Below are 23,577 nucleotides of genomic sequence, written 5' to 3'. Positions count from 1 at the left end.
ATACAGTACTATAGCGGTGAATATTTTGTCGCGATAATGTACTGTACTGTAGCGGTGAATATTTTGTCGCGCAAAATACATTACTATGTATATTTTGCAGATTTTTTTTATCGCGATTTTGTAATCTCGCGACTTGCGGACATTTTGTGGCATGTGCGACTTGGGGCCATTTTGTGTCATTGAGCCTGCAGCCACCAAACTGAGAGGACATGCCTGGGGTTTCTGACTTGCTACCAGGGGAGAGGCGCTATATTATCAGCGTGCTCCTGCATGCAGGATATGACCACCCACCGCTGGGGGACTTAGGGGTCCACTAGAGGAAGAGGGCAATCCTGGATGAGCTAAGAGAAGGTTTGCTCACCAGGTTTGCCCTTGATGTGGGCCCCCACCAGCTCCGGCATCTGTGGTCCGACCTGAAGCGCAGGAGCCCAGAACTGGTCGCTGAAATTGCAGAAGGTAATTATTGTACTTTATTATGCTGTTACAGTATACGTTCAGTAAAAGATTTAGCAAGTAATTTGAACTAAAGGTACAAATGTAAGAAATGTCAGGGATGATGAAAGTAACATAGTAACATAGTAAGTTGGGTTGAAAAAAGACATAAGTCCATCACGTTCAACCATAATGCCAGTGAGGAACTGAAACGTTGGTCACAATAAACCTCTGAATATTATTTCACATCTTTGTGACTCCTTGTCAAAATCCTGTGTGTGCCGTCACCCCATGCCTGTCTAGATTTGGTTTTGCCCCAGGCACCCGGGTATTATTGTTCCTTATGGTGTGCAGCTTCCCAGCACTTCCTATTGTATATATATATACACATCTATTTTCAAATACATATGCATAAATAAGTTTAAAGCAGGGGGGAAGCAGCAGGGAGCGGCCCATAGTGTGAGTCATTTGGGGAAGGGCCACGAATGTTTTAGGGGGTCCTGGCTAACAAAAAATGTTGTTGTGAGGGGCCCGTTATTTATGATGGTGTATGAATGTATATATATATAATATATTACACAAAATAACATCTTGCAATACTATTTCACAGAACTTCAGCTGGTGCCTCCTCCCCAGGCACAACCCCAGGCCCTCCAGCCTCTACCAGCCCAGCAGTCTCTACCGGCCCCAGCGGCCTGACCAGCGGCCCCCGAGGCCCGACAATTGGCCCCAAAGGCCGGACAATTGGCCCCAGAGGCCCGACCACCGGCCCCCGAGGCCCCAGGACCCAGCCAGGCCCCAGAGGCCCAGGAGGACGAGGAGGCCATGAAGGCCCCGGACACCCCCCCTTTATTCCTCCCCCAGTTTGTCCCCAGTTTCCCCGGCCCTTGGGTTCCCCTCCCAGCCCTCCGGATGCCAGCCACCAGGTTCTCCTGCCGATGAAGGCCCATCACGTCGCTCCATGCAGGAGGACCTGGACAATATGAGGGCTGAGCTGGCCCAGCTCCGGGGGGAAGTTGCTGAACTGAGGAGGGACTTTGAGGAACTCAAGGGCAGCAAGCCCTACGTTTTTTTTCCTTCCCCCTTTTTTTTTATTTTAAGCTTTTATTATAGTAAAATTTAAGATTTTTCTACTTTTGAACTGAGTAATGTATCATTATTTTTCCTTCCTTGATATGGAATTCTATACTTTCATGTAGTTTCCCCTACACTCTTACATTTATCAGTAACACATCAATATGCTATATGGGTTAAATGTTTGCAAATATTCTGCCAACAATTTTGCCTTTAGCCCATTTTGCTGAATAGTAAAACTTGCGCTAATTAGTACGTAGCGTATTTTCTGGCGAGTGGGATAACTGCCAATCCAATGTTTTGTTGCCAGAATGTATGTATGTATGTATGTATATTTTTTATTTATAAAGTGCTACTTATGTACGCAGCGCTGTACAGTAATTGCAATATTATATTTGTCCCCGTTTAATAAAGTGCCCATAACATATTTGCCATTTATTCTGTGTCTAAAATCTCCCACTTAATTTAAGCCACTTTAGCAAACGGACCCCTAAGTATTTGGCTAAATATTCTTAAATGCCCCCCCGCCCATTTTATTATCTCTAACACTTCTTTTTTTTTCTTACTTAGATTTTTATAGTTTTTTGGGGGTTTTTTGGCAAATAAACTTTTATACAGCACCTCTTTAGTACTCTGTGCTCTCCCAGGGCAAAATGTCGCCATTTTTATGTTGCCGATTGTCGCGTATTTCATGCGATAGGTTTGTCGCGACAATTAGCGCATGCAATAGATAGCCTGCATGCTGAAAATACCGCGCACGCTATTTATCGCGACAAACCTATCGCATGAAATACCGCGCGTAAAAAAACGCAAGTATGCTTATTGTGAATCGTGCGAAAAGTCGCCAAAATTAAGACGCGGTAAAATTTTTAGCGCACACTAAAAATAGCGCACGTTTTACCGCACTTTAGTGAATCGGGCCCTATATATGCTGAGGGCTTCCCATACCAGTCAGTTGAACTGAAGAAGCTGCTCAGATGAGTAGTGAAACGTCTTCAATGATTACTTAACAAGTCCAGTTGCTTTAAATTTATTTATACTAGATACAAGTTGAAGGTTATTCAATAGTTATAGTTTCCCCCCAGGGGGCAAATTAAGGCTCCACCCTCTCGTTATCCCATGCTAATTACCTGCCTTTGATAAACATGTGACTATGCTAATGAAGGGCGTTAGAGTACAGGAACCCATCAGCCTTCCTTTCCATATTGTGGGAGGAACCTTTTCCCCCAAACAAAGGCCCCGCCCATAGGGGGTGGGATCCAAAATGGGCTAAAAAGCTGCGGGAATGAGAGCTGAGTTAGTTTGGGGAAGAGACGTGTGGGTACAGGGTACAGGGGCTCTGCAGGCTAATGAGGAGACTCTGCCCAAGGACAGGTAACTATATCAGTGTTTCCTTGGCACTGATCCCTGAATTCTGTGCCACTGGGCTCAGCTTGTGGCTACTGATTTGCCTATTTGTTTGCCTCTCATACTGCTCACTTATTGCTTTTGTGCCCTTATGTCATACTGTGCTTATGGCTCATTTATTCATGTTGGGGGGATTTATTGGGGCGCGGGCTCCCTTTGTTTAATGCTGTATTGCACTTACTGGGGGGCTTGGGGCCCCTGGGATCTGCTCTCCGTTTGTCATTGTGGGTTTGTCTTTGTGATATTTATGTGGTTTCTGTAACTGGTGTTTTGCCATTTTCCATGATTATTTTATTGTTTATTATTTGTAATATTCACCCCAAATGTCCCCCTAACTGGCCTTCAGGCTGGGCCCCCTTAGCCCATAACAAGGTTACAGATATATAGAAATATTGGGGTAACAGTCACCCCGCTATAGTTCCAGGGGTACCCAGGGCACAAATAAGCACTCACCCCAAATCCCCCCCTAACTGGCCTTCAGGCTGGGCCCCCTTAGCCCATAACAAGGTTACAGATATATAGAAACATTGGGGTAACAGTCACCCCGCTATAGTTCCAGGGGTACCCAGGGCACAAATAAGCACTCACCCCAAATCCCCCCTAACTGGCCTTCAGGCTGGGCCCCCTTAGCCCATAACAAGGTTACAGATATATAGAAACATTGGGGTAACAGTCACCCCGCTATAGTTCCAGGGGTACCCAGGGCACAAATAAGCACTCACCCCAAATCCCCCCCTAACTGGCCTTCAGGCTGGGCCCCCTTAACCCATAACAAGGTTACAGATATATAGAAACATTGGGGTAACAGATACTTGAGTGGCTAAAATGCAAAATAAAAAACCAAATTATTGACTAAAATTTTCTTTTTTCTTACCCTTTTACTTATTTACTTAAAAACAGAAGAGGCACAGAAGCCCCAGAAGCTGACAATTCTCTGATTCTTTGGATAAAGACAAGAGGCCATTAGACCGTGCAACTTCTCCAACACCAGGAAATCCACACATTGGAGAGAAAAATCTGTATCCGACTAAGAAAAAGCTTTAGTGCAATGAGCATTCCCAACTCCCAGATGGAACTTCCCTCAGTGGCACAACATGAATGCCCAGAATGTGGGAAAACGTTCTCGGAAAAAAAAACACTTATTATTCATTACAGAGTCCACACTGGGGAGAAACCATTCATGTGCACGGAATGTGGGAAAAGTTTCAGGCAAAAGCAACACCTTACAGAACACCAATTATCACACACAGGGGAGAAACCATTCATGTGCACGGAATGTGGGAAAAGTTTCAGGCAAAAGCAACACCTTACAGAACACCAATTATCACACACAGGGGAGAAACCATTCATGTGCACGGAATGTGGGAAAAGTTTCAGGACAAAGCAACAACTTACAGAACACCAATTAATTCACACGGGGGAGAAACCATTCGTGTGCACAGAATGTGGGAAAAGTTTTAGAGTAAAGCATATCCTTACAGATCACCAGAGACTTCATACAGGGGAGAAACCCTATGCATGTACAGAATGTGATAAACATTTCAATCAAAGGAGTAGCCTTATCAAGCACCAGAGGATTCATACAGGGGTAAAACCATTTGTCTGCATGGAATGTGGGAAAAGCTTCTCCAACAAGAGCAACTTTCAAGGCCACCAGAGAATTCACACAGGAGAGAAACCATTTTCTTGCACAGAATGTGAGAAATGTTTCACCACAAAGACCAAGCTTAGCTGCCATTACAAGATTCACACAGGGGAGAAACCATTTTCTTGCACAGAATGTGGGAAACGTTTCACCACAAAGGCCAAGCTTAGCAGCCATTACATGGTTCACACAGGGGAGAAACCCTTTGCTTGTGCAGATTGTGGGAGACGTTTTGTTTTAAAGGGAAACCTTACCAAACACCAGAGAACTCATGTGTGAGAGCAACTTTCATGTGTAGGGAATTCGGGAAACCTTATACTGCAAAGTCCAACCAGCAACACCGTCATCCCCACCGGGGAGAAACCATTCACTTGCACAGAATGGGGTTTCCCCAATAGAAGGTTTCATCTCCTCCCCCAGAACATTCATACAGGGGAAGAGATACAGTCACTGATTTCTCCTCCATATTCTCCATTCTCCCATTCCAACATTGCCTATTGGCCATTGGAGCTGCCAATCATATCTGTAGGTACCAACCCAAACACTATGGGGTTATTTGTATTTAAAAATATATTCCTCAATAAATGTAATGCAATATTTCAGTTGTTTATTCCTCGTTTTATGTTTATTTTAGTGCTTCTTAGAGTTTGGTGCATTCTCTATGTGCTTAAGGGCAATTACACCTTTTCCATGGGAAATTTCCTAAATAAAAAATGGTTTTGATGCCGTGGGAATATCTAGGGCTGAGTGCCAACTTAAAGGGGAAATATTATGTGGAAAACAATATTGTGCTAATGACTTGTACTCATCTAAATAGAGAAGGATTGTGCTTAAAAAATGTTGTGTTTCAGACTGATTTATTGAGAAATTCCCCCAAACCTCACTAGCCCCGCCCATCTGTTCCACTTCCTGCTGCCTCCTTTCCCAGGCTGTGCAGGGGGGCGGCGGCACTGTAGGATAAGAACCAATCAGCAGCTAGGCTGACCTGATAGGGAACTGAAGCCTGTCTGTGCTTGTGTGACTGCAGGGCTGTGATTGGCTCTCCCCCTCCTACTGTGCTTCTGGCAGGGACCGTTAGGACACGCCCACCCCTCATGTGAAACCCAGACAGGGACCTGAGAGAATGTGGCAAACTATTCTTTCAACGGAGAGAAGGTTCTTTAATAAAAGAGAGAGTTCAATCAAAAATATACATTTATTAGCAAAAGCTGCTTGGGGGGATTTCACAAAAGTGGAGGGAGCCCTTTTTTAGAGTAAAACTGGTGGGAAAACACTTTCTCCAGATTCACAAACAGAAATCCGCCTAAATTCCGACTCATCCGCCACTTTTCCGTTTTTGGTGAAAGAAAGACAGTTTACAGACACTTTTGTGAATTTGTCGTTTAAACAACATTTATACAACGTTTTAACGACATTTTTTCCCGACATTTTCCCCCGACATTTTCAAAATGGAGTGAAGCTCAGTGTAACTGTCAGACCAATTCTAAGCTCTTCTGTTTTGTTTGGTTTCACCCCGTCTCCATTTCACACCTAAGGTGGGGGCCCCATTGGGGGGTCAGTAACATATTAATGGGGATTAGCAGCCTATTGTTAGGGGGCAAGTTTCTGTCGCACCCTGGAACAATAGGGGCAAAAAGCCTCATTAACATTTTATAAACAAGTAAAACACTGATTAAAAAAAAATAGAATTTATATCTTATATATAAAAAGTTTTTCCCTCACATTTGCACGGTTATGGGAGATTTAGCTGAATCAGTGAGGCAATAATAACATTTTGAGTGAATATGTTGTAAACATTTTTATTAAAAGGAAAAGTAAAGCCTCCCAGGCAAATTATTAGTTTAAGCAGAAGCGCCCCCTCTTTAATCCCTTCACTGACATTTGCCCCAACTTATCTGCGCCCCCATAGCAGGGGCAGAACTACAGAGCTGCCCGACAGCATTGGCCCCACCTGTTCCCAGCAGCCATCTTGGGGATCAGCAAACAGCACCTACACACTGGCACCCAAACTGGGATATTGGGGTACAGGGTTGGACTGGCCCAACAGGGTGCTGGATAAAAACCCACTGGGCCCTAGTCCGGTTGGGCCCCTTATCACCGGGCTTGTTGGTGTGGGGGCCGGATTGCTGCTGCCCAGTAATGAGTAGGGGCTAGAGAAGACGGTATTTAGACCATTAAATCTTGTTACAGAAGGGGAATTACACAGAAATATAGAAAACATTAGAAAGCCCAGATTGTCCTGAAAAAAATGATGTATAGTTTCCCTGGGCAACTGAAATTACCCCTCAGGAAATGACAAAAGGCATATGAAATGCAAAATCCTGCGGGTAAATCTGTCTCCACTTTTGTTTTGTCTCAATATCAGCACTTTTGTGAATTCCCCCCTTGTGTCTAAATCCATTTCTAAAGCCCCGGCTCCATCATGTTACAAAGTTAGAGAAACAAATGGTTCGTAGGGATAATGGATGGTACTGTGTTTGTGTGAGGTGAAGCTTGTTATTTGTGGGATTATGACATATAACCGCATAGGGCTATGCACATTCATAACCTTATCCACCAGTTTCCCAATTGGCACAATTACTGATTTGCTGCTCTCTGGGCCTTGAGTATAGAGACAATATCCATGGGGCAGACCTGCTCTGGATACAAAGTCTGTTGGATCTGCATCATGTAAATGTTGCTGGAAAGGATCGGTTGCAGCCATCGGATTTCACTTGAGGCCTTTGAGCCAAAGAAAATATACACAGTCTCTGTTAGACTGCCCTGCATTACCCGGCCCACTTGGCGCCCCCCTGTGCTACTGCTCTCATCGCTGGTTGCAGACATGGTTCCCTTGTAGTCCAGTTGCAGAACATGAGGTTTCAGGTAGATATTTAGCTGTCCTGCTCATTCCAAACACAAGTCTTTGAAACCAAACATCTCCATTTATGTGCAAATTAATTGCCCGTGTATATTCATGGGGGGCACTTTGTCAGGTTACTTTATGTTGCGGCTGTGCAATGACCCCCATTTGGTTGATATGTCAAAATGCTAAATATGGGAAAAGGATGGAAATGGCACCACGTAACATTCACCTCACTCCCAGGTGGGATTAAACACTGTACAATATGGCCCAGTACAGTAACTTTGCTTATATTTGCCCCTTAGCTCCCTGCAATCATTAACTGTTACTGCACCTCGTGGCACAGTTGTGTTAATGAAGTATGAGAAATAGAATTACACAAAGCAAAATGTAAACCAGTAAAGCAGGTCTCAACAGAAAAGACCAACATGACTTAATATAATCTATGTAGAGGCAGTTATTTGCAGTCTTTCTAATTATTATTCTTTTCCATGTAGATTTGGAGTTAGAATAGGTCTGGTTCAGTAAACATTAGAGTTCTGTGGGTTCCAGACCCAAACAGATACACGATAGTTACACGACAGACAAAAGACATATTGTCATGTTGGAGCAGTAAAGGGTTAAGCTTTCAGTTTAGAAAGTCTGTTTGGAATCCACATTTGAGGGAAACCCCTCACAGTAGGGGGGTAATTCACTAATACCCCCTAAAGGACACTGAAGACAGACTGTCTGGCTAGGGGGCTGGGAGGTGGGAGGAGCCAGACAGGGCCAAATGAACCAACAAGGGAACTAAATTACCCTCCCTGTGCTACAGTGGGGGGTCTGTCTCAGGGCAGATTCTTAGCTAATATTTCTTTAGGCCCATAAAATAAATATCTTTTACTAAAATCTATCCTTATCATATTCATTTAGCCTAAAGTTTCAACTGTGAAATGTTTAAATTTCCTGGAAAATAAGAGCCCCACATCCATCAGTGGAACGTGTCTGGCAATATCTGTTGTGTGGCGCCATTTGTGTCCTTATAGGAACCAGAAGTGTAACAATTGTAGCCCACCCTAGGGTATGGCTTGGTGTACTGTAGTTGTGACTGTGGTGACACCCCAAAGATTCCCAGTAAATACCAACACAAACAGGAAGTAACTCCAGATTTATTACACAGGAACTGGGCTGAAAATGAGTTAGAAAAATTAAATGCAGATAAATGCAGAAAGTATGAACAGGCAGAAATAGCAATAACAGTGCAATGTAATGTAAACCGCACTAGCAGTTAAGTTCTAACAACAAAGTAAATAAACACCTAAAATTCTCTGTAGTCCCTTCATTCCTATTACTATAAATACTGCTGCAGTCCTTATATCAACAGTGAAAATCCACATAAAGCAGGAAAATAGGCTTACTTTCAAGGAAACCAGCTGGGCTACACAATGATTTAGTCACTCAGGCATATAAAGCAAAATAAACACAACAATAATAATTCAATAATACTTTGACGATTGTCACTTGTGCACAAATGTACAGATATAAATGTGTTTGCAAACCCGTGTTTTATAGTGAGCTCACTAATACCATGTGGAGATTTCTTTAGAATATAATAAAGGTATGGGACCCGTTATCCAGAATGCTGGGACCAAGTGAATTCCGGATAAGGGGTCTTTCTGTAATTTGGATCTCCTACCTTAAATCAACTAGACAATCAATAAAACATTAATTAAACCCAATAGGATTCTTCTGCCCCAATAAGGGGTAATTATATCTTAGTTGGGATCAAGTACAGGTACTGTTTTATTATTACAGAGAAAAGGGAATCATTTAACCATGAAATAAACCCAATAGGGCTGTTCTGCCCCAATAAGGGGTAATTATATCTTAGTTGGGATCAAGTACAGGTACTGTTTTATTATTACAGAGAAAAGGGAATCATTTAACCATGAAATAAACCCAATAGGGCTGTTCTGCCCCAATAAGGGGTAATTATATCTTAGTTGGGATCAAGTACAGGTACTGTTTTATTATTACAGAGAAAAGGGAATCATAAAACAATGAAATAAACCCAATAGGGCTGTTCTGCCCCAATAAGGGGTAATTATATCTTAGTTGGGATCAAGTACAGGTACTTTTTTATTATTACAGAGAAAAGGGAATCATTTAACCATTAAATAAACCCAATGGGGCTGTTCTGCCCCCAATAAGGGGTAATTATATCTTAGTTGGGATCAAGTACAGGTACTGTTTTATTATTACAGAGAAAAGGGAATCATAAAACAATGAAATAAACCCAATAGGGCTGTTCTGCCCCAATAAGGGGTAATTATATCTTAGTTGGGATCAAGTACAGGTACTTTTTTATTATTACAGAGAAAAGGGAATCATTTAACCATTAAATAAACCCAATGGGGCTGTTCTGCCCCCAATAAGGGGTAATTATATCTTAGTTGGGATCAAGTACAGGTACTGTTTTATTATTACAGAGAAAAGGGAATCATAAAACAATGAAATAAACCCAATAGGGCTGTTCTGCCCCAATAAGGGGTAATTATATCTTAGTTGGGATCAAGTACAGGTACTGTTTTATTATTACAGAGAAAAGGGAATCATTTAACCATTAAATAAACCCAATAGGGCTGTTCTGCCCCCAATAAGGGGTAATTATATCTTAGTTGGGATCAAGTACAGGTACTGTTTTATTATTACAGAGAAAAGGGAATCATTTAACCATTAAATAAACCCAATGGGGCTGTTCTGTCCCCAATAAGGGGTAATTATATCTTAGTTGGGATCAAGTACAGGTACTGTTTTATTATTACAGAGAAAAGGGAATCATTTAACCATGAAATAAACCCAATAGGGCTGTTCTGCCCCAATAAGGGGTAATTATATCTTAGTTGGGATCAAGTACAGGTACTGTTTTATTATTACTGAGAAAAGGGAATCATTTAACCATGAAATAAACCCAATAGGGCTGTTCTGCCCCAATAAGGGGTAATTATATCTTAGTTGGGATCAAGTACAAGTACTGTTTTATTATTACAGAGAAAAGGGAATCATTTAACCATGAAATAAACCCAATAGGGCTGTTCTGCCCCAATAAGGGGTAATTATATCTTAGTTGGGATCAAGTACAGGTACTGTTTTATTATTACAGAGAAAAGGGAATCATTTAACCATTAAATAAACCCAATAGGGCTCTTCTGCCCCCAATAAGGGGTAATTATATCTTAGTTGGGATCAAGTACAGGTACTGTTTTATTATTACAGAGAAAAGAGAATCATTTAACCATGAAATAAACCCAATAGGGCTGTTCTGCCCCAATAAGGGGTAATTATATCTTAGTTGGGATCAAGTACAGGTACTGTTTTATTATTACAGAGAAAAGGGAATCTGATCTGACCTTGTTGTTATCTCCTCAGGAATGAAATGGTGGCATTTATAGATACCAGACGGGGAGTGTCATGTCTCCAGCACAGCTTCCATCATTTTGCTGTTTATTGTTGCTCATTAGCAGTTAACTCCCTCTGCTGGCTGTTTGCTGCAAATGCAGCTATTCATTTTCTGTGACCTATAACCTATGGAACCACCATACTTCCTGGCATGTTACGCTTTGCAATGCTTTGTGGGAGTACAGACTCCATTTAGTAGATCATGCTGTGGAAGAAGCACACCCCACCCATCTTCTCCCCATGGTAACATCGCTTGTAAGCATTATGGTTATAAAAACTGGACTGAGCCAGCATTAAAAAGCTGCCAGCTCCTCAGAGACACTGCGGCATATAATCAGATCCAGAAATGATTTGTATGTTGCAGTTGTTTTTGTGTTAGTGTATTCCCCATATATTCATTGTGCTTTATCTCCTTGTATTACAGTTTTACCACTTATTTCCACAATCACCCAGTAAAGTTCTACAGATTTTATATATACAAAAAGGAGAGACCTTCATTTGGTGCCTTTGGCATTAAAATATAACCTTTAATTTCATTAAGTTAAAAAGATAATCAATCTAAAATTAGGATCCACCAAAACTCCGAAAAATCAATGATTTATTAAAAACAATTCATTTATAATGAGTGCGGATAATTTCAGTATTTATAATTACACTATTTCAATCCCCATTATTAAATTATTTCTCACAGTTCATTTGGGATACAGCGAAATTAAATAAATAGCTCCACATATACTGATTCCACTCTCAGGAGCGCTTGTGCTTAAGTAATTCATCTATTTACAACCAAACTTAATAAGGGAGACAATTCATTAGGGATGAATTCCACGACATTATTCTCATTTATTGCATATGATAGGAGAATTCATAAATATTCGCAGGGTGGGAAATCATATCCACATAAGGCAACCACCAATTTGTTAAGGTATCATAATATCACACAGCCTGGGTCCTGTCCCCCAGGTGTTCAGCAATAATGAATTTTTGAAGCTAATCGATAAACTGTGTTTCTACAGATTTTACCCTTTGTCTCTTTATTGGAGTGTGGGAAGGTTTAGCTGTATGTCCGGCTACTCACTGCCTCAGGGGAACACGGGGTGAGGGCAGAACATGGGTATTGTCATTGTAATGACCCCTTTCTGTGTTTATAACAGGGATACAAGGGGTTACATGGAAGGAATTCCCAGTTCCATTTCTTGATCTCTTTGGCGAGACAGTTACCAGAATATTATTAGACTGCATTTGCACTCTCACCTGATAATAATAATGAGAAAAGGCCCAACTCACACACAGACAGTGGGACATTCATGTTAAACAGGTGCCTGAGGGAGTGAGGCTGCCCCTTTATTGTGTTACATAGTTTCCCCCCAGGGGGCAAATTAAGGCTCCACCCTCTCGTTATCCCATGCTAATTACCTGCCTTTGATAAACATGTGACTATGCTAATGAAGGGCGTTAGAGTACAGGAACCCATCAGCCTTCCTTTCCATATTGTGGGAGGAACCTTTTCCCCCAAACAAAGGCCCCGCCCATAGGGGGTGGGATCCAAAATGGGCTAAAAAGCTGCGGGAATGAGAGCTGAGTTAGTTTGGGGAAGAGACGTGTGGGTACAGGGTACAGGGGCTCTGCAGGCTAATGAGGAGACTCTGCCCAAGGACAGGTAACTATATCAGTGTTTCCTTGGCACTGATCCCTGAATTCTGTGCCACTGGGCTCAGCTTGTGGCTACTGATTTGCCTATTTGTTTGCCTCTCATACTGCTCACTTATTGCTTTTGTGCCCTTATGTCATACTGTGCTTATGGCTCATTTATTCATGTTGGGGGGATTTATTGGGGCGCGGGCTCCCTTTGTTTAATGCTGTATTGCACTTACTGGGGGGCTTGGGGCCCCTGGGATCTGCTCTCCGTTTGTCATTGTGGGTTTGTCTTTGTGATATTTATGTGGTTTCTGTAACTGGTGTTTTGCCCTTTTTCATGATTATTTCAGTAATTATTATCTGTAAGAATAATGCTGTTATATCTTCCCTAGAAGGTATGTGCTCTCAGTTCGTCTTTACAATATTTATTGATTAAAGGGGACCTGTCACCCTAAGAAATAAGTCTAAATTATTTTCTATATTGTTAGTTGAGCAAAATAAACTTCACTTACACTATATAAATAATAAAAAACTTGTTTCCTTCTGTCTTGGAATTACTCAGTCAAAGCAAGCAGGCAGGCGCCATCTTGTGGGCACTATTATTAAGGCAAGCTTTGCATCATGCCAAAATCTTGTTTATGTGCCAGAATGGGGGAGCAGTTGCCCAGGCCCTGGCTACACAATTAGATGATGAGGAGGGAGGGGAAAGTGAGGAGTGCAGTGACATCTAGGAAGTGCTGAATGGAAAGCTAAAGTTATTGGCTGCCTAAGGCATAGAGGCGGGGCAAGCAATATATGATTGACAGCTGTGATTTTTAAATGCCTTTATAATGGGTTTGGATGTGTTAGTATAAAAATGAATTTGGGTTTCATGTTTAATTTGAACAGGACTTTTATTATACAGATTGTCATGTCTGGGTGACAGGTCCACTTTAATGTTTTGCACTTTTCAGTAATTATTTCAGTACTGCCTTTATTCTGGGTTCAGTTAGTAACAGGGTATAGTTTAGTTAAAGGGGCGGGTCACCTTACTATGTTATAGAATGTCCTGTTCCTGGCAACTTTACAGTTGGTCTTTATTATTTATTATTTATAGTTTTCACTATTTGCCTTACACACTTTCCAGCTTTCAAATGGGGGTCATTGACCCCGACAGCCAAAACCTACTGCTCTGTGCACTTACAAATATATTAATGTTGTTACTTTTTATTATTTATCTTACTATTCAGCCCCTCTCCTATTCATATTCCAGCCTTTCATTTAACCCACTGCCTGGTTGCTAAGGTAAACCAGATAGTTACTAACATTCCATACTGGAGAGCTGCTGATTAAAACACTTAATAACTGAAAAACTACAAAAAATACAAAATAGAAACCAATTGCAAATTGTCTCAGAATATCTATGTCTGTATCATATTAATAGTAAGAATAATTAGGTAAGAATTTGTTCAAATTACAAACACTCTTAGATAATAAATGCCTACATCAGACTAACAGTTATGTACGAGCGCCCCTTTAATGCCATAGAGTAGGGCAGGAATTAGGAGAAACTAATAAATAAAAAACAAAAGGGCAAATACAAAAACCAATGCAAATCTCTTGTTTCTTGACTGACTGTACATTTCTATTATTGATCACATTCTGAATGACTCTTCCTTTTTACATATTTGTATGAAATACAGACTCTTCAGAAGCCCCAGAAGCCAAGGATTCTGTGTTTAAATAAAGACAAGAGGCCATTAAACCTTTGAACTTCAACAGCAACAGAAAATCTGCACATTGGAAAGAAAGTGCAATGAGCATTCCCAACTCCCAGAAGGAACTTCCCTCAGTAATAAAACGTTTCAAATGCCCAGAATGTGGGAAAAGATACTCGAGCAAAGGCAGTCTTATTATTCACCAGAGAGTTCACACAGGGGAGAAACCATTCATGTGCACAGAGTGTGGAAAAAGATTCACAGAAAAAAGCAAACTTATTATTCACCAGAGAGTTCACACCGGGGAGAAACCATTCATGTGCACTGAATGTGGGAAAAGTTTCTCAAAAAAATACGGACTTGTTGTTCACCAGAGAGTTCACACAGGAGAGAAACCATTCATGTGCACAGAATGTGGGAAAAGATTTGCAGAAAAAAACTACCTTATTATTCACCAGACTGTTCACACCGGGGAGAAGCCATTCACATGCACAGAATGTGGGAAAGGATTTTCAGAAAAAAGGAAATTTGTTATTCATCAGAGAGTTCACACTGGGGAGAAATCATTCACATGCACAGAATGTGGAAAATGTTTCTCTGTTAAGTCAGGCCTGAAAAGTCACCAAAGAATTCATACAGGGGAGAAACCTTTTACCTGCATAGAATGTGGGGAAAGTTTCAGGCATAAAGCAAGCCTTAAAGAACACAAGATAAAACACACCGGGGAGAAACCTTTTACCTGCCCAGAATGTGGGAAAAGCTGCAGTCGACAGACAGACCTTGAAATACACCAGAGGATTCACACAGGGGAGAAACCTTATCCATGCACAGAATGTGGGAAATCCTTCACTATAAACAGCAATCTAGTTAGACACCAGAGGATTCACACTGGAATTAAACCATTCGCATGCACAGAATGTCACAAAAGCTTCTCTGCACATCACAAGCTTTCCTTACACAAAAGAGTCCACACAGGGGAGAAACCATTCACTTGCACAGAATGTGGGAAAAGCTTTAGCCGTAAGGACAGCCTTCAATACCACTACACAACTCATACAGGGGAGAAACCTTTCACTTGCACAGAGTGTGGTAAATGTTTCTCTAAAAAGTCCAGCCTTCAGTGTCATCGGGTGATCCACACAGGAGAGAAACCATTTGCTTGTGCAGAATGTGGGAAAAGTTTTAGTTTAAAGAGAAACCTAACCAACCATCACAGAATCCACACTGGGGAGAAACCTTTGAAAAGTTACTCTGCAGAGGACAGACTTTCTTCTCCACACCAGAGAGATGTTTCACATGTATAGAATGTGGGAAAAGTTATGAGAGAGACCTTAGGAACCACCACACAACTCATACAGGGGAGAAACCTTACACTTGCACTGAGTGTGGGTCCAACCTTCAGAGACATCATATAATCCACACATGCCCAGGATGAGGGAACAAATTGACTCTTACCAACTCTCTGACTCCAGCAGATTATCCACAAGAGAGAGAAACCTTTATTTGCACGGAATGGAGTTTCCCCAATATTAGGTTTCATCTCCCTCACCAGAACATAAAGGGAAGAGACGCAGTCACTTATTTCTCCAACAGTCTCTCCCATTCCAACATTACTAATCAGCGTTCCAACTGAATTATATATAAAGGTAAATGCCCTCCAACAAGCATTGGCGCTGGGTTCTCCTCTGCTCATAGATAATTGTGCAACACCAAACCCAACACACTTTGGGATTCATTTTTACCAATATATTACTAATTGAAAGCGATGCAATATTTTGATGTGTCTCGCGATTCCTTTGAATCTCATTAACCTTTTGGTATTGGCTGTTTATGGATAAATCTCATATTGACATAAGCTTTATACTCAGTTTCCTGTTTTCTACCAATTAGCAACGTTTATTACAATAAAGAAGAGTGTTAATGTAGATTGTCTGTCTGTTTATTGGGGGACCTACCAAGCCATCTCCTCAGGGTGTCTCATTACTGTCTCTGCCATTGATTGTAACTGATCACATTGCCTACTAATACTACCTCATTCAGACCTGTGAGTATAACCCTACGGATTGACCTTGGCAATAAAGCAAATTCTGTTAAATGTTGAACAGGACATGATGTTTATTGGTTGAAACGTAAGAGAATCAATCTCTGAAGGGACTGAGACCCCACACTAAGGACTTACAGATGGTTTATAACCTGTTTCTGCAGAGACACAAATCATCATAATTAGCATTCATCTGCAACAGCAATATGATTGGTCATTGGGCTACAGAACACAAACAGTTAGATCCCCCATACACTGTAATATGTGATGCCACCTCAGTTGGGTTTGTGTATGCGCGAGTCTATAAGGATTATGCTATGTGGGAAGCTAAGCAAGCCAAAGTTTGGTTTATCAAAGGGGGAGAAACCTCATAGAACAGTTAAGCCTAAGGGATCCCCCGGATAAATATGTATCTCCATCTGTCAGTAATTCCCTAAACCCGGGAGTATTTAGGTGCACGGGATGTGCCATGTGCATGGGGGGGTTTCATTGAGGCTAAAGGAGTATAAACCTCCCGAAACCTGACTGATTCCTAAAGGAAAAGAATAAAACAGAAAAACCCAGACTCTCTTGCTGGCTGTGCTCTCAGTGTGACATTGCACTTAGACTGCACTTGCACTCTCACCTGATAATAATAATAATAATAATGAGAAAAGGCCCAACTCACACACAGACAGTGGGACATTCATGTTAAACAGGTGCCTGAGGGAGTGAGGCTGCACCTTTATTGTGTTACATAGTTTCCCCCCAGGGGGCAAATTAAGGCTCCACCCTCTCGTTATCCCATGCTAATTACCTGCCTTTGATAAACATGTGACTATGCTAATGAAGGACTATAACACTATGGCGTTCCACTGTGGAACACACACAATACTAACAAGGTGCGCCATCTTGGATGAAGGAGAGAGGAGGGGAAGTGTCGCAGGTGGGAGCGAGTAACATCACTACTGGTGGGAGAAAGTGAACAGGTGGAGGCGGCCATTAATGCGAGTGACAGCAAGCGGGGAAGTCTAAGGGGCCCATTTACTTACTCACGAATGGGCCGAATGCGTCCGATTGCGTTTTTTTCGTAATGATCGGTATTTTGCGATTTTTTCGGAAAAGTATCGCAACTTTTTCGTTACCAATACGATTTTTGCGGAAAAACCTGAGTTTTTCGTAGCCATTCCGAAAGTTGAGATTTTTTCGTAGCGTTAAAACTTGCGCAAAAAGTTGCGATTTTTTCGTAGTGTTAAAACTTGCGCAAAACGTCGCGCCTTTTAAGTTTTAACGCTACGAAAAAAGCGCAACTTTTCGCGCAAGTTTTAACGCTACGAAAAAATCGCAACTTTCGGAATGGCTACGAAAAACTCGCGTTTTTTCGCGCAAATCGTATTGGTAACGAAAAAGTCGCGATAATTTCCGAAAAGTCGTAAAGGCGCCGAAAAAATCGCAAAAAATACGAAAAAGTCGCAAAATGTTCGTTTTCCAATCGGAATTTTTCCAATTCGGATTCGAATTCGTGGGTTAGTAAATCAGCCCCTTAGTGAGTGCTGCAAAGAACACTCTAAAGCTGGGTGAGATTGTTCTGTTTTTCATCCTTTATAAAATTGATGCTACACGGATATAACGACTGGGGGACGCCCCATAGTTGTCGTTGGTGTCGGCCGGAAGTAAAATCACCCTGTGGTGGTGGAAAACAATCATATAAGTAACATCAATTAATTCACTTGTGCAACTATATTGGCCACTGAGACGGTGGGAATATTGCGCCATATACAGCAGCACGGACACTTATACGAGACATTGGTCTATAGAAAAATCTTGCTTGAATATATAAAGGGAATTAACTCGTGGAGTTGTTACGCTGTGTATTTTCTCAGCCTAGAAACGCCACACAAGCCACACAGCCCCTGACTATGGAGCTTTTCAGCCTAGTACTGGTGACGTACCAAATCCCGTTTCCATGGTGCTAATAGTACAAAATAGTAAATAACGCCGCGTATTTCCGCTAGGTCTGGCAGCTGCCTTTGTGTATACATAGGAATAGCTTGCTGTGCAAATACTGGTGTATTTCAGCCAACGCTTGAACGTTTTCTAGCATATTTCTGCATTGTGTGGTTTGCTTCCAGTCTTTTCAAGCTATTTCTATGGATGATGATATCGGGCGTTTTTCAGCCGCCGAGAGAATTAGAAAATACGCAGCGGAAAAACGGCACGTGTGGCATCAGCCTTAGAACTTTTCCCTCTCACCAACCCCCCACCAGGATAATTGAAGTGGAACCTGCATGGAGAACACAATACACTCTCCTCAAGAGGAATATCCAGTTTTAGTGACTGTTTTTTTTCTCCTTTTTCTTGCTATTTAAGGATTTTGAAATAAGATTTTTTTGTGTTTTTAAACAATCTAATACAGTGCATTTATGGTTTTAAATGGATGTAACTATATGTGGTTGTGAATAAGGTAGGCTGGCCAGCCAAGTTTTTAATTTGATTTTAATGTGATATATCAATACTAAATAAATTCTATATAATTTAATTTTGCCTCTTTCTATTGAAAGTGTTAGAGGAGGGAGGGGTCCCCACCTCTTAGTATTGATATTGAGACAACACTCTGTTGAAAGAAAAAGCTTTGGAATGCTAATGAAGGGCGTTAGAGTACAGGAACCCATCAGCCTTCCTTTCCATATTGTGGGAGGAACCTTTTCCCCCAAACAAAGGCCCCGCCCATAGGGGGTGGGATCCAAAATGGGCTAAAAAGCTGCGGGAATGAGAGCTGAGTTAGTTTGGGGAAGAGACGTGTGGGTACAGGGTACAGGGGCTCTGCAGGCTAATGAGGAGACTCTGCCCAAGGACAGGTAACTATATCAGTGTTTCCTTGGCACTGATCCCTGAATTCTGTGCCACTGGGCTCAGCTTGTGGCTACTGATTTGCCTATTTGTTTGCCTCTCATACTGCTCACTTATTGCTTTTGTGCCCTTATGTCATACTGTGCTTATGGCTCATTTATTCATGTTGGGGGGATTTATTGGGGCGCGGGCTCCCTTTGTTTAATGCTGTATTGCACTTACTGGGGGGCTTGGGGCCCCTGGGATCTGCTCTCCGTTTGTCATTGTGGGTTTGTCTTTGTGATATTTATGTGGTTTCTGTAACTGGTGTTTTCCCTTTTCTGTGATTATTTCAGTCATTATTATCTGTAAGAATAATGCTTTTTGTTATACATTCCCTAGAAGGTACGTGCTCTCGGTTTGTCTTTATGATATTTATTAATTAATGTTTTGCACTTTTCAGTAATTATTTCAGTATTGCCTTTATTCTGGGTTCAGTTAGTAACAGGGTATAGTTTAGTTAAAGGGGCAGGTCACCTTACTATGTTATAGAATGTCCTATTCCTGGCAACTTTACAATTGGTCTTTATTATTTATTTTTTATAGTTTTCACTATTTGCCTTACACACTTTCTAGTTTCAAATGGGGGTCACTGACCCCGACAGCCAAAAACTACTGCTCTGTGCACTTACAAATATATTAATGTTGTTACTTTTTATTATTTATTTACTATTCAGCCCCTCTCCTATTCATATTCCAGCTACTCCAGGAATTAGAAGAAACTAATAAACAACAAAAGGGCAAATACAAAAACCAATGCAAATCTCTTGTTTCTTGACTGACTGTACATTTCTATTATTGATCACATTCTGAATGACTCTTCCTTTTTACATATTTGTATGAAATACAGACTATTCAGAAGCCCCAGAAGCCAAGGATTCTGTGTTTAAATAAAGACAAGAGGCCATTAGACCTTTGAACTTCAACAGCAACAGAAAATCTGCACATTGGAGAGAAAAATCTGCATCAGACTGAGAAAAAGCTTTAGTGCAATGAGCATTCCCAACTCCCAGAAGGAACTTCCCTCAGTAATAAACCGTTTAAAATGCCCAGAATGTGGGAGAAGATACTCGAGCAAAGGCAGTCTTATTATTCACCAGAGAGTTCACACAGGGGAGAAACCATTCATGTGCACAGAATGTGGGAAAAATTTCTCACAAAAATCCGGACTTGTTATTCACCAGAGAGTTCACACAGGGGAGAAACCATTCACTTGCATAGAATGTGGGGAAACTTTCAGTTATAAAGCAAGCCTTAAAGCACACAAGGAAAAACACACTGGGAAGAAACCTTTTACCTGCCCGGAATGTGAGAAAAGCTTCAGTCGACAGACAGACCTTGAAACACACCAGAGGATTCACACAGGGGAGAAACCATTTGCTTGTGTAGAGTGCGGGAAAAGCTTCTCCTATCAAAGTTCCCTTAGGAGCCACTGTAAAGTTCACACAGGAGAGAAACCATTTGCCTGTGTAGAATGTGGGAAAAGCTTCTCCCAACAAAGTAACCTTAGGAGCCACTGTAAAATTCACACAGGGGAGAAACCATTTGCTTGTGTAGAATGTGGGGAAAGTTTCAGGCATAAAGTAAGCCTTAAAGCACACAAGCAAAAACACACTGGGGAGAAACCTTTTACCTGCCCGGAATGTGGGAAAAGCTTCAGTCGACAGACACACCTTGAAATACACCAGAGGATTCACACAGGAGAGAAACCATTTGCTTGTCTACAATGTGGGAAAAGCTTCTCCCAACAAAATAACCTTAGGAGCCACTGGAAAATTCACACAGGAGAGAAACCATTTGCTTGTGTAGAATGTGGGAAAAGCTTCTCCCAACAAAGTTCCCTTAGGATCCACTGTAAAATTCACACAGGGGAGAAACCATTTGCTTGTGTAGAATGCGGGAAAAGCTTCAGTCAACAGACAGACCTTGAAAGACACCAGAGGATTCACACAGGGGAGAAACCATTTGCTTGTGTAGAATGTGGGGAAAGTTTCAGGCAAAAAGCAAGCCTTAAAGCACACAAGCAAAAACACACTGGGGAGAATGTGGGAAAAACTTCAGTCGACAGACAGACCTTGAAAGACACCAGAGGATTCACACAGGGGAGAAACCATTCACTTGCACAAAATGTGGGAAACAATTTTTTGTAACATTTCCCAGGCACAGAATGTGGCAAAGTGTTGTCTTCAGAAAGATCCCTCACCAACCCCCGGAGAATTCACACATGGGGGCAAACTGTACAGAATGTGGCTGCTTCTTTTAATCTATAAAATCTGAGCATTTTTTTTATAAGCGGTTGCCATGGCTGCCTGGTATTGCAGGAAGGTTTAAAGTAAATAAAGATTTTTTTCATAGAAGTGTTTTTGTTTTATTTGTATGTAACAGCTGCATGCGTATGGCAGGATCTATTGGAACCCAAACACCCAAGATGGATTGTCAATGTGTAGTTAGGGCTTAGCTCCCAAAACAAGAGGCCTCCCCCTTTCCCTGGCCCTGCAGCAATGGGACAGAGAGCAGAACCCCAGCCCCACTCTCTAGTCGCTCTATTAAAGGACAACTAAAACCTAAAAAAGAATATGGCTAGAAATGTTTAGCTGTGTGTTTTGGGCCCCTGTACCAGCCCAAAGTCACCAAAGCTCTATAGAAATAAAGCCCCATGCCCCTGAAGATGCCCCCAGTAGCTCTCCATCTTTTGCCCAACTACTGCACATGCTCAGTTTGCTCTTGGCTGATGTCAGTGACCTGAGCTTAGGGATCCACTCACAATATTTTTCTTTCCCCTGCCTGCTTGGTCTGGTGTAAGATATTTACACAGAATTATAATTCCACAGCACATGAAATGTATACCTATCATTCACACATACTTGTAAGTTAATTTGGGAAAGGACTGAGCCGCCTTTTAACATATGTTCTTGCCTTTTATAGATACTTGGGGGGTAGGGACATACTGACACCCGGCATATACTCTTGAACACAAGTCTCTTGCTCTCTCTCTCTCTTCCCAGGAGGGACACACACATCTCGCTCTCTGCCCAGGAGGGACAGACAGATCTCTCTTCCTGAGAGATGGGCACACATCCACACACACACACACATATATGAAACATACACACATACTACATATACTTAACATTATTTTTTATATGCATTAATTGTACAGATTACTCCTGTGAGCTGTCAAGGGTATGTTTGACTGGCTGTTTGTACTTGGCATATAATTTGTAACTCCACACAATAAAGATATTTTGCTATCACCTTGGTGAGTGGTACTTTGACCATAATACTTACACAAAATTTTATAATAAATAGATGATATTCTACATCTGGTCACTATTAAACATGCATACTAGCCAACCAATCACAGTCCTGTCTGGCTGCTCTCTAAAAAACTGTCCTTTTGAGCTTGGGGCGAGACTTTAGCTGAATCCTTATTGTGGGGTTTTTCTTTCCCCCTTGTAATGATCCCAAATACTGAGCTGTGTAACAAATATAAGTTACAAAGGTTGGAAACAGAGGCAGAAGCTGAGACAAAAGCTTTAGTCACTTTGCTGTTACAAACAGCCCCTCTGGGAATAAACTGCCCCAGTGTAAAGGCTTCTCTGTATGTAACACAGTGAGTGTATCTGCCCCTTACACTCCCCCCCCCAGGGCTAAGGTACAGAATATTATTCACTTTAGTGCCCATCAGCCCAATAACTTCTCTGTATGTAACACAGTGAGTGTATCTGCCCCTTACACTCCCCCCCCCAGGGCTAAGGTACAGAATATTATTCACTTTAGTGCCCATCAGCCCAATAACTTCTCTGTATGTAACACAGTGAGTGTATCTGCCCCTTACACTCCCCCCCCCCAGGGCTAAGGTACAGAATATTACTCACTTTAGTGCCCATCAGCCCAATAACTTCTCTGTATGTAACACAGTGAGTGTATCTGCCCCTTACACTCCCCCCCAGGGCTAAGGTACAGAATATTATTCACTTTAGTGCCCATCAGCCCAATAACTTCTCTGTATGTAACACAGTGACTGTATCTGCCCCTTACACTCCCCCCCAGGGCTAAGGTACAGAACATTATCAGCTTTAGCACTGGGGCTTGCTTGTGTGGTTTTTTTTTTTGCTTGCTTTTATATACAACCACACAACAGAACAACACCTTCTCTCAAAGTGTTTATGAAGCAGTTGCATGGGGGTGTGTGTGCATTACACACGGGGAGAGGCCAAACTGTGCCAGTAGGTGTATAGGCAGAACAACATGTACAGGGGAACCTCTGCACAAACACTATGTTCCTTCCCAGGATGCAAAGTGACTGACACTGAGCTCAGAGTTTGTGTCTCACTATTATAAACAGGCTGTGTATGGCACCCCCAGTCTGTATGGCACCCCCAGTCTGTATGGCACCCCCAGTCTGTGTATGGCACCCCCAGTCTGTATGGCACCCCCAGTCTGTATGGCACCCCCAGTCTGTATGGCACCCCCAGGCTGTATGGAACCCCCA

At 41.9% G+C, this 23,577-nt stretch overlaps 2 protein-coding genes across 2 annotated transcripts; both read left to right on the top strand.

Annotated features, from left to right (window-relative positions):
• The first annotated feature begins 2,824 nt into the window (after positions 1-2,824).
• znf33b (zinc finger protein 33B) lies at positions 2,825-5,160 on the top strand. The gene is given in 4 exon segments (NM_001016882.2): positions 2,825-2,880; positions 3,814-4,047; positions 4,050-4,122; positions 4,207-5,160. Coding segments are annotated over 3 exon segments (744 nt in total). The 5' UTR covers positions 2,825-2,880; positions 3,814-4,007; the 3' UTR covers positions 4,838-5,160.
• A 7,276-nt stretch (positions 5,161-12,436) lies between these two features.
• On the top strand, positions 12,437-16,098 carry znf470 (zinc finger protein 470). Its single transcript, NM_001114226.1, is given in 2 exon segments — positions 12,437-12,498; positions 14,159-16,098. A coding segment is annotated over 1 exon segment (1,317 nt). The 5' UTR covers positions 12,437-12,498; positions 14,159-14,271; the 3' UTR covers positions 15,589-16,098.
• The last annotated feature ends 7,479 nt before the right edge of the window (positions 16,099-23,577 follow it).

This window comes from Xenopus tropicalis, chromosome 6, assembly GCF_000004195.4.
Source record: "Xenopus tropicalis strain Nigerian chromosome 6, UCB_Xtro_10.0, whole genome shotgun sequence".
In the NCBI taxonomy this organism is placed as follows: domain Eukaryota; kingdom Metazoa; phylum Chordata; class Amphibia; order Anura; family Pipidae; genus Xenopus; species Xenopus tropicalis.
Note: the sequence above shows the minus strand (reverse complement) of the source record. Positions and strands in the feature narration are given on the sequence as shown.